Here is a 12,272-nt window from a genome sequence, read left to right as displayed (position 1 = left end):
TGGCTTGTCAAGGAGCTGAAACACACAGCATGAATAGTGCTTTCAAGAGCTCATGGCTCCAAGCAAAGCACATTGCAGTAAAACGGCCTGTTTTCCTTCTGCCAAGACAGCAACATCTGGCAACAGGAAAGTCAGTATTTAAATAAGGCTCCTTCCCCAGCCCATGCACTAGGCTGGTACTACTCCTGATGCTCCTCATCCCTGAACACGTCAGCTGCTCAGCAAGCCTCTTCAGGGACTGCCTAGCACAGATTTGAATGATGCTATGGAAACAGCATGCAGCAGCGTGTGATCCACTCATGCGGACTGAAGCCTGTCTATGTTCAGGCATAAAACTAAGCTTTGCAAACAGCAATCAAAGCTCACAGAAGAGTCCGCAGGTTAGTTAAAAACAGTGATTGATTTGGGGGCTTCTGCTTTGCCTTCAGCCTGCTTCTCAAGACTCCTCAGATGTAGGCAAAACACTTTTGAGCTATGCTGAAGGGATTTGTCTTCTACAGACCAATACAGCGACTAGAGAGCAAGATGCATTTCAGCCAGTGTGAGCTGTGCCCATTTCATACCCCTGACCCTTCTTTTGGGTTGGAAGTACTGGTTCCTACTTAGAGGACAGCTTCTTTAAAGATGCTTATAGCCAAGTCCTTGTACAGCTCCACTCCTGGGAGCCTGTGTGAGGAAAAGCAGGGGACGTATCAGGACCCTAGACAACTCTGCAGAGACTACAGGGGACCAGAAGATGCAAGTTTAGAGAAATGGCCTTCTTCAAAGGCAGACCTTCCTGCCAGCAGGTACAGATGCCCACTATTATACAAGTATTCCCAGGGACTGGACTGCTGTAGAGCACTGCTATGAACGTCAGACAGCGAAGACTCGAGTGGAACCGTTGGGGGGGTTCTTTTAAATTCTGCTATGCTGATCAAGTTAATCAAGACTTTCTAAAGCCATGATGTGATACATGTTTAGGCAGAGAACAGTTGAAGAGAGAGGGATGAGCAGGATTCCTTTTTGCCCATCTTAAGACTCCTGCTAGTAGTTTAAAGTAATTTAGAAAAAAGTAAACAAAGCAAAACAGACATGAGAAACATCCCCAATGCTCACAGCTGAAACATGCAGTTTTGCCATGCTAAAAAGCAGCTAAGAAGCATTACCTACAAAGCTTCTTTTTCAATGTTTTTGAGGTTTCTCTCATGAACCGAGATCACTGCCAAGCATGGGCTCTGATCCTAGCAAAGCACAGGGGAAGCACCTGACTGGAAACATCAACTCCAGCCCACGTTGCCTCCCTTGGCACATCTTTTCATCTATATCCCAGGCTTAGGGGGCTCTGATGAAACTCCACTCCCCTCTAGCTGCTAGAGAAGGGAAAGCAAAACAGGAAAACTGCTGTTCTGCCTCTGCTAGCATCTCCAACCACTCCCAGCAAGCTGCAGCTACTCACCAGCCTCTTTGTTACCCCACCATACCATATTGCCATTGCTAGTAATAGGCCATAACCTTTGAATGGAGTTTGCAAGGCCTCAGGACTAGAGGCTTGTCAGGCTTACCCTGTCTAAGCTTTTCTTGGTTTGCCTGCAGCTTTGTTTTACTTGGTGTATCTCAGAAAGTAGAGACACAGGATGTGATAGTACAGGCATAGTATGATACATAATAGGGCACAGGGTTGATGCTGGAGATCCCACAGCTGTAAGAAAGTCATCAATTGCCAATGGAGATCTGCAGGTGGACAAAACTACTTTAGAGGTAACAAAGAGAGCAAAGAAATAGTATCTAACATATATAAAAAGCACTTTATATAATAGATTTGGATGTAACATGAAGCTTGCAGAGCAATGAAAGAAAGCAAATCTGTTTGCTTTTTACACAAGGACCCCACTGGATCCCACAGTGAGGAAGAAGCAGCCATCAACATCCTATTCCTCCCAGCAAAGGAGTCACAATACTGACAGCTTGCTGCAATACCCCTGCCACCACCAAAATGACACTACCAGCCTCAGAAGCCAGGGGAAGGATGAGAATAACACCAGGAAAAGGTGTAGAAACTAAGTGCATACAATGTTACCTTTATTATTACTAAGACTTCATCTGTATAAATAGTCTTTTTCTGTAACAAGATATAAACTAATAATCATTCTTGAATTGGATCATTAAAATTTCAATTACACTAACAATAAATTATTGGCTTGCTTTTTTTATATATATATGTATATACACACACAAAGCACGCTTCCTCTTTGCCTATGAAGTTTTTAGACACAGCACGCTTTTGTTGTGCTGCTGGTAGGCTACAAGCAGGAAGAGGGCAGTTCAGAAGCCTGTCACTCCGAACCATGTGGCACAGCATGTTCCTACAGACCTCAGTTCTGCAGAAATTAAAGGAGCGTCCCAGGCTCAGCCAAGGCAGCGTATACATTTGCTGGAGCACTCCACCATTGGTGAGCATCCGAGGACACATATTGCTCTGCTCTCACACTCTGCAACAGAGAAGTCAGCTTGTGAAACAGAAAAGCTGCCTCTTTCAGTGACACCATTCACACCACAATAGTAGCACTGGTTTCTCGCTAGATAGCGTCAATCCACCCCTTTCTGTTCAGGAGCAAGTAATAGCACAATGAGTGTTTTTCTGCACACCAGCATTTGCTGGCAGCCAGTCTACTCTCCGCTGCACTGCCCCCCCAGGGGCAACTGGCTGCAGACTCATGAGAAAATTGCCACCACTTGTGGCTGCAATAGCAGAAAAATGCATACAGCTGTCTACACCTCTGCCAGATAAGTATTTTCATAGCAGGGCAACCATAGCTTATGGTATCACTCTGCCAGACTGCCAAAGCCAACACACAGCTACATGTTCTTTCAGCTCCCTTAACCAGGGCCAGATGAGAAGGAGGAAAAGGAGCAAGAGGAAATGGCAGGAGTGACACTGAACCTTTAGGAGAGATCCAGATTAGAAAGTTATGGGTAGCTGGTCTGTTACTGCAGGCCTTTTCAAAAGAGAAGGCTTGTGGCTGAAAGCCTACCCTCCAATACAAGGTTTTTGAGTGAAAGCTCCTAATCTCTCCGGCTAATACACACCCAAATATGAGGGACTTTGAGGATGCTCACTACTTTTAACAGGAGAGAAAGCTGTCCCTCTGGAGTATTAAATTGAAGCTGACACACAGTGACAGTTTTGGCTGAACAAGAGCATTTCAATTTAGTGCTTAATCTCGCTTAAAGCTTGCTTTCCCTTTCAGTCACCCTTTGACATTTTCTGCTTACTCACTGCAGGATATTAAAAGGACAAGGGTAAACACCTCCTTTCCTGCATATAGCAAATCTCAGATCAGAAGTGCCCATATTACAAAGACTCCAGTGGAGGCAACAGTGGGGTCATCATCATCCTACCTGGAGGTGGGCTTCTCTTAAAACCATGAAAAACCCTACACCCATCAGATGTCTGCTGCACAGCATTCAGCAACCAACACTGTTGTTCTTTCCTATTAAACTAAGAATGGAGTTGTTTGGGGTTTTTTTCTTTTGAAAGCTGGTCAAGAAAACATTGGCTTTCAAGAAGACTCCCTGCACTGTATCTGCTGCCATGGAAACATCACTTTTTGAAGAGATACAGCTGATATCCTCCCTTACCTGCAGTAATGTCCAGCACCCTCAGGAATCAGCAAGCCACAAACAAGTCACCGATTTTACATGGCAAATCTAGTCCCTTGACTTCACACAAGACTTCTTTGTACTGGCTGAGGGGCTCCCTCCCCGTGAAAATTTTCTAGACCCCCTCCTGTTAAAGGAGCAAATGGTTGTGAAGAAAAAGGACAAAGCCTACCTAGCACCCCAGCCTTTACAACACTCAGGGCAGCCAAAGCAGCTTTCGGGGTGCCCTCGCCCAGCAGGGTCACTTCACAGCAGAAAGCATCAGAAGCCCCAACACCCGTTTCCCTCGCCACCCGGCTCCTCCCAGGACTACGCTGAGATCTGGCTCGTGAAACAGAGGCTGTTAGTCAAGAGCTACTGTATTTAGGACCTGTAGAAGACAAGGAAAAAAAAAGGCATATACAAGATCGACAGGAGCAAGAACATAAATATAAATGAAATTCCCAGGGCAGACTAGTGCAGTACATCATTATTGGCAGCGCCTGCAGATGGAAGGGGCTGTGCTTAGAAGTCTCCAGGCACAGCTGAAAGCAGCTCAATGGCACTCACGCCCAGGCCAGCTTTAGGAGAGGTGTTAACATATGGCAGCCAACTTCAGCCATAAAGATCAGCTGTTCACACTTTACCCACCACAAAGCACCCAGATCAAACAGAGCAAGGCGCTTGCCCAGGCTGCGCCAGCACAGCTCTTCAACTGGAGCCGAGGCGCAGTGCTTTGTTTTGAGAGAGCAAGATCAGGCCAAGCCTTCGAGGTCTGCCATTGCTTAGATGCGTGTTTGCAATGGGAGAAAGGGGAACCCATGGGCTGTTTCACAGGGCTTCAAAGTGTGGGAAACTGGAACAAACAGGACTTGCATCAATTTCATGTCACTGGGATTTTAAAAGCCCCGAGCAGTTACAGCTTGGCCTTGTTGGCAGATCAAAGGAAGCAGATCCTTAGCTAAGCTTTCCCTACCCCGAAAGGCCTGAGAGCAAGCTTTACTCTGCCTCGGTGAAGGATTGTCTTGACTGCATGTGACAGCACTGGTTATAGGGAACAGAAACAGAAGATCCATGCATACCACAAGCAACAGACTCTTTCCACTGCTGGAGAGCCAGGCAGGCTCCCTCCTCCACCTCCTCCTGAAGTGGGTGCGAGCATGAATGAAGAGTTCAAGTTACCCTTCAATGCCCAAGCATTGGAGAGGGCAGGAACAGCTGACACTGCTCCAGCCTCTGGCTGCCGACCCCACGCCGATGCACGGGCAGCTGCTTGTGCATCAGCTGCTCCAGCATCCCTCCAACACAGTGCACCGATCCCCCCTGCATTTCAGTACCTCATTCATGCACCAGCTGAGGGGGGAGGATAGCAATGCCTTTAACTCTCATAACGCCACCCTGTCAAGCCAGGACCCTCAGCCCGAGTCAGAGCAATGAGACTTCCCCCCCACCCCAAGTTTTTCATGTAAGAGAGGGGAAGATTTGCTGCTGTTCAAGAGACCTACTAACATTAACTGTTCTGCTATTTTTTTTTCCTCTTTTATCTTCAAATCGCTGCTACAGACACTCAGTTCAGTGAGCTCGTTCTTCCTCTGCACTTCCGACAACAGCTGTCCACTTTTATTTACTTACAAGTGTTTGATTTCACAATTGCACGTTAAGGAACAAAAAAAATTCTTACCTACAGTACTGCAAGTACCTAGTGATAAAGAAAACAAATAAAGCAGTAGAAAAAGGTGCAGCTTCATCCATTAGGACAATGGGGGAAATCTTGTCCTACTGCCAGCAACAAGTTCCTTCTGCACAAAAGGAAGATTAAAGTCCATTTTGTCAGCCCCAGAAATGCAAGTCAAGGCTCTAGGAAAAGAAAGGCTTACATCCTCTGTCAAGAAATCGTGTAGTGTTTTGGGACTCCTAAGTTCCACAAAACCAGAAGATTTTGAAAGACACCAGGTTACATAAGCGAAGAGCTGCTGAAGCCTAAGATTATGGAACCCCCTAAACACAACATCGGAGATGCAGTATTAGTAGATAACTGTTTGTGCCATGCGGCATGTCTTCATGAAACTGCTCAGTGGCACGGTCTCCTCATTCAGAGCACATCAGCACATTGCTTCTACTGTTGGGGTGGCTTTCTCCTTTTCTTTCCAGTGGTGAGCCATACTAGCACTAACAGTACCAGTGGCAAGCCACAGAGAGACTCTTTTTGCAACCAAAACCAGGTACACGATTTTTTTTTTTTTTTTTTTTTGCGGGGTCAGGGGGAGCCTGAATCTTTGTGAAAACACAACTGCAGTTATTAGTCCATTCACCAACTGACTCCACACAGTGAAAGACCAGATTTTTATTCACTGCAGCTTAACTCAAAGCAATAGAACAAGGGACTCCTCATCTCGGGAGAATATTATATCCATTTGACTTGAGCCGACACTACTGCTTTGGTGCTTGTAGTCACAGAGCAAGAGACCCCAAGTGCTTGCAGCCCAAGCTTTCCAGAGCAGTTGGAGTGCACTGAGCACCATATAGAAGGATACACCCAGGCCAAACATCCCTTCACTGAAAACAAAGACACTTCAAGTGAAAGATTGCTCAATGGCTCTGATGCTGCCGATGGTAGGCTAGTAACAACCCTTTAAGGACTGCTGCCATTACAGGAGAGAGAGGGAAGACTTAAACACATTATACACCTGGAGGATTAGCCTTGTCTACTCTGGCCGCAGTCTTAACTATAACCTAGATTTTCCTCCCACCTCCTAACTTTCGCTAGCTGAGAAAGCTGTCATCGTAACAACGAAAAGTACCACCTCTGACTCACACTTTTAAACAAATTAATTTCTCGTTAGAGGAGGCAATCCAGGATGTTGAAGCCAGCCCCAGAGACAGGACCTGGCAGCCTGGATTTTAGCCAAGTACGTGGCTTTGGTGAGTAATACCGTATCATCAAGCACAATTTCCTATGCAAGCACGCCAGTTTGCCAGGAAGATGGATCTTTGAAGGCTAACTAGCAGGGTATTAGAAGCCATTAGTTGAACAAGCACAAGTGTATTGGCTGTTCTAGATTTTCCTGCTGTACCTCCAGGTCTTTACCTCACCCAGAAGAGAAAAATAGCATAATCACCTCCAAAAAGAAGGCAGAGGAAGAAGGTGTTGCACCATGTTTGCTCCGTAACAGTCACTTACGTCACACTAGATACACTATTCTGATATACAACCTGAGGTGCGGTATCCTCTTCATACAAAGCAGTATTTATACAAAAATTAGTTCAATAGCAAAACAAGCCTCTAGAAAGTGTCAGCACTGTCACTAAAGCTTTTCAAAAGATCACAGTATTTCACTCTCCTTTTCCATTGGAAGTTGTTCAAGACCCTGCAGTTGCAATAAAGGTGTTTGCCTTTTAATAGGCTCGAACACAAAAAAAGAACTTCAGGACAAATACCGAAATCTGTGTTAACACTCCTGCAGTTTGAATTAAAATCGTGATCGAACTGACAGTGGTGCTGTTTTCTGGCTGAACAGTTCTGTTTGTCAGTCCCCAAGAATAGGGTTTGGGGTTTTTTTGTTTGGTTTGTTGTTTTTTATGGGTTTTTTTTGTTTTTTTAATTTATATATATCGAAGGCAGACACAGGACTTCAGAATGGTTGAAAGAACCTCCCTGAAGAGGCTCAGCCCCTCACCAGATTATCTTCTGCTCCAGCAAAGATAACTTGCCCTTTTCTCTACATACAAACTCAGAAGTCATTGCTAATTGTACAAGTGTACTATGGCAGCCTCAAAACACTTAAACGAGTGCACGGACAGATCAAGGTTGGCACCTGAACCTGGCAGAGCAGAGAGCTTGACCCCACAGAGTCAGGGGTTACACTCCCAGCACCTCGTGTGCTTTCAGCACCGCTGCTGCCACAAGTGAATGCTTCCTACCGTCCCATGGACGCTCAGCAGGAAAACGCTGAATGAAATCAGTCCAAGGGTGCAGGTGCAGATGCTGAGCTGGGCCGAGCAGCCCCACCAGCTTACTCAAAGTAGCTTATTGACCCAGGCCTGCCTTACTTTGTCTGGTGGAAAGCAGCTGATGTGTAGTTCAGTACTACACCGTATAAAAGACTCCAACTGATATATGGATCAGTAGAACATATATCTTTGTGGGAGAAGCTTTTACAGCAAGAGATCCTGCTTTGTCTGCATCCAGGTCAGCCCTCCTCAAGGCACCAACTACTCTCTTGGGCAGCAGTCCCAAGGGTTTTTTTTGTTTGTTTTAAGTGAACCACAAAGTTTTAGGGAGAGCGTTTTAACTGCGGCAGCTAGGACAACACTCTTCCCCAGGCAAAACGCACACCGGTGAAGCACCACCGCCTTCCGAAGCCGACAGACCCACGCAGGCGACAGCCCGGAGGTGCCACCCCCGCTACCGCTCAGGAGCCGAGGGGCAGCTGCCAAAATGGAGCTGCCAGCTGCCGAGCAGCCCCGGGATGGAGACAACTAAGAGCGAATCAACCCTACGAACAGCGCTGGTTAATCGAAAGTTGCACGCTCGTAAAATGAAAACGCTGCAGGGTGAGAACAAAGTTTATGCTCCCCCCTAGCCCCCGTGGGAAGGTCGGGATTTACTGCCCGCGCCCGCCCAATGGCGGCACCCACTGAGGCGGGGGGGGGGGAACGGGACACGGACGGACACTGGGGGGGGGGGGGCCGCCCCGGGCTCTGCCGCCCGCCCCGAGGCCAGCATCCGCCCCCCCGGTTCCGCATTTCCCGAGCCGGCGGCGCGACGGGAGGCGCAGCCTCGCCACAGGCCGGGGGGGACCCGCTCCCGCACCGGCCCCGGGCTCCAGCGGAGCTACCTCAGCCGGCCGCGCTCCGCTCTCGCCGTGGACCCCTCACGCCCGCCACAGGAGTTGTTACCTCGTGAGGGGATCTCCCCCACCCACCCCACCTCACCTCACCTCACCCCCGCGTCCCCGCCCAGCCCCGGCGGCGCGGAAAGGGTGCGCCCAGCCGGGCCCGCCGCGGGCTGAGCAGGGCAGGGCAGGTCCGGGCCGGGCGTGCCGGCGGCGGAAGGGCTGCGAGAGGAACCGCCGTCCCCCCGCCGCACGGCAGCGCCTGGCACCGCCACCCGCGGCTGCCTGAGGCGAGGCGAGGCGAGGCGCGGCGCAGCGACGGCCCCCCCCCGGCTCTACCTTGGTCCCTCGGGGGTTCCATGGCGGCCCCGGCGCCGGTCCCGGCTCTCCTGGCCTCGGCTCGGCAACCGCCGCCTCCCCCCGCCGGCTGCTGGTTGGCAGCGGAGGCGCCGCCCGCGCTGGCGGGGCGGGGCGGGGTGGGGCGGGGCCGCCTCACGTCAGTCAGCTGGCCCGCCCCGCCCCTCCCAGGTGAGGGCGGTCGCCCGGGGCCGGGGCCCGTCGGCCCCGGCCCCGGCCCAATTTTCGTGTTGCAGCGTTGAAGAGCTCAGAACCAGCCGAACGAACCCGCAGCGGATCGGGTCTTCGCGCTGCGTGACGGCAGCGCTTTTACCTCCGGTAGTAGGAGCCCTAAAGCTGGCCTTGGGGGCCCTGTCCCACCGCAGCCCCCGCTCCCGCGGCCGCGGTGCCCTCCCCGGGCTCAAGCCCGTGCCCGTTGTGCGTGCGGCGGCCGGGCAGCGCCTGGGTGCGGCCGTCGCCGTCCCTGAACGCAGCCTTGCGCGGCCCGGAGGAGGCAAGACGAGAAGGACCCGCTGTCTGTAATTAATGAACTCAGACGAGCAGGCAGAGGCTGCGTTAAGCACGGCGACTGAAGAGATCCAGTGGTGCTGCTGGGGCGGTTCCCGGCAGGCCGCGGCCGGCCGTTCTCCCTGCTCTTCGTCGTGCGTTCGCTAGCGAGGCGTGCGCGCCCTCGCGCACTGCACCGCGCTGCGGAAATTAGACTGGGAGTTTGTGTTCGCGTTGGAGGTTCCCCTGCGGGGCTCGCTAGCGCTGGCACCCGGCAAGCCGATGCCTTGTGGCTGCGTTAAAGAGACTTGAACGGTTGAGACGAAAACCGCCAACAACTCTCCCGGCTGCAAGCTGAGCTCTTTCTATTAAAACAACATTAAGCGCAGAGAAGTTTTCGTTACACAGGTTGCCCAGCAAGCTGCTTTACAAGACTTCCAAGGATATCAAGCTACCAAATCGTTCTTTTACCCCACCCTTTTCAAATCCCCGTCCTTGACATCTATGAATTTGTTTGTTCGAAAAGATCGACGTTTGCGCAGAACGAGCGGCGAGGCCTCCGCCGCGTGGGGCTATGTGAATAGCCAAATTGTCACCAGCATTCAGCGTGCACGGTCACATGCTAAAGCAGAGCACAATAGAGAGTCAGGAGGTGCCAACTCAGGGTGTCCTTGCTTTGGGTAACAAACAGCAGCAGCAAATCCAGGTATTTTTCAATCTACAAGGCAGCTGAGGAACGTGAACTTTTGCTAGGGTAAAGGAACGCTTGCTTATATCCTGGGATCTGCATAGCTGCAGCAGGAGGTTGTTACAATGGTGCCATAAAAATAGCAAGTAGATCAGAATATATCCCTGAATGTTTATACCTTGTTTCATCTCATAGCACAGCAATTAATTTGTTCAAATATATGATTCTCACCACAAGCTCATCCCACGTATCTCAGTTGCATTTTATAACTGTTTCAAAATATAAACTCAAATAGATATTTGAGAAGGTACATCTGCTTTTTAAAAAAAAAAAAAAATACAGATTTTTTTCCCACAGTGCTACACTTGAAGTCCCAAGCTTTCCCACTGAGCAGCTGATATGTGATACATGATCTGTAGTCACAGTGAAAGAATATCAACAGCATTAAAATTTGTCCCTCTTTGCAGCTACTTCACACTAGCAGCAGCCCTGGCAGTGCTGAAACACCTGTCAGGAACGAACCTGCAGAGCGGTGAAGCATCTCACTGCTTCTTTTAGGAGCAGAGATACTTCACCAGCCCATCCCCAAAAGCAAGAGCTAGCCATCAGGAAAGGAGTATTACCTGGAGAGCTGATTTGGTACCCTCTGCCAGTGACACTCCCACCAGCCCACCTGAGTCTGAGTGGACCACTACTGACTCACTCACCACCCACCCGGCTGAGGAATGACCTGTTCAATGCAGGTGTAGCCTTAATGTTCGCGATCTTGCACCCATTTTGCTGAACTCAGTGCCTAAGTTTAGAAATCCCCCCTTCCCCCCTTAGGCATTCTGCAGTTCGATTTCCCTAGCAGCTGTGGCCCACTCAAAGTGGCAATGGGGCTACCTGTGGGATCGGATCCCAACCAGGTCCCCAGCTGTCCTGTCCAGAAAGATTTTAGATGCAAGAGAGACACTCAAAACCTACCCTCTCCAAATACGATGACATATTCCATTCTTACACATAGCCCTGACTAGTGAGGAGATGGAATCGTTGTAATAAGCATCTGCTACTCAAACCGATGCCTATTAAAAGTAGTATGAATATTGCCTACGGGCTCCAATTATGATCGTAAACTATAAACACATGAACTGAGAAGACTAAATCTGTCCTAAAGGTTTTGTTGTCTTTATGAAAAAGGACAAAAGCGAAGGACAATGGGACTAGGGGTGTACTGAGCTACTGAGCATTGTGCCTGTGACTTCTTGTTTCCTCCAGTCAGTTATAAAAATAAAAACAAACATGTACATGTATAGAAGGCAAGCCTATTTGAACTTGGGACTACCCACCTAAATGCAGGACTTCAAAATACTTTGTCCTGAATGGGACTGAGCCTGTCCTGTGCAAGGGACGTTCATTGTATGGGAATATGACTAGAGCAGCAAACATAGAAGCAGCTCACATTATAGCTGTATGCCACGTTTCATTTCACACTCACAACACTTGCGCCTTCCCAGTGCTCTGCTGTACAGACAGGCCAGATCTCCCACTGTGGAGTCAGAGCCCAGTTTTAAAATATATTCCCCCTAGATTAGATGTTTATTGCAAATAACAGGCAAGGCAGTCAGAAGTGAATAAAGGCCAAGGTTTCAGAGAATACTGCCAAGGTCATTGAAGAATCCAGATTTAAGACAACTAATTATTTTTCAAAGACCTTGCTGCCCTTTAGCTTTCCTGCCATAGTTACAAATGCAATTACCTCCAAACGGACAGCTTCCTATGTACACAGAGCTGAATCGGATGATGAGAGGTTATACTAGTTCAGGGTAGCTGTTATGCTGATCTAATAGCAAACACAAACAAGATTGTACAACTGTAAGTATGCTGAGTGGGCTGTGTCTACCGAGAGTGCCAAGTCCCAAAGCATTTTAGACCTGAATCATGTAGGCCACATAACCTCAGCACTAGAAAGTGCTGAAGAAATCTGTTCCGATTCCTTTGCCTTGCCAGGGTTGTAGTACTTCACTTGGCACAAAATGTCCTCCATTCATTCACAGCCTTGAGTCACCTTCTGGGAGAAATGCTTCCTAAGGAACACATCCAACATTTTATTGCAAAATGCAGCAAAAGAGCACCGTCAGCTTGGCTCCTTTATAAGTCAGCATCTAGAAGGATTTTGTTAACTTAAACCTGAGTTCAACTCCCTCTTCCAGGCGGGGAATTAAGCTCTTATCTCCCATAAACCTGTTCCAAGCTCAGCGGGAAGCACCCTGCCGTGGGGTAGGAAGACGTTCAGTTCCTCGAAT

General features: G+C 49.2%; 1 protein-coding gene across 1 annotated transcript in view; it reads right to left on the bottom strand.

Moving 5' to 3' along the window:
- TPD52 (tumor protein D52) overlaps nt 1–9,018 on the bottom strand; it is a 43,385-nt gene extending 34,367 nt beyond the window's left edge. The window contains exon 1 of the mRNA XM_030011154.1: nt 8,796–9,018. Within this exon, the coding sequence (XP_029867014.1) occupies nt 8,796–8,817 (22 nt within the window). The 5' untranslated portion in view covers nt 8,818–9,018. The remainder of the gene's footprint in view (nt 1–8,795) is intronic.
- Nucleotides 9,019–12,272: the final 3,254 nt, after the last annotated feature.

This window comes from Aquila chrysaetos, chromosome 4 (genome assembly GCF_900496995.4).
Source record: "Aquila chrysaetos chrysaetos chromosome 4, bAquChr1.4, whole genome shotgun sequence".
Lineage (NCBI taxonomy): Eukaryota > Metazoa > Chordata > Aves > Accipitriformes > Accipitridae > Aquila > Aquila chrysaetos.
This window is presented reverse-complemented; position numbering and strand designations above follow the sequence as displayed.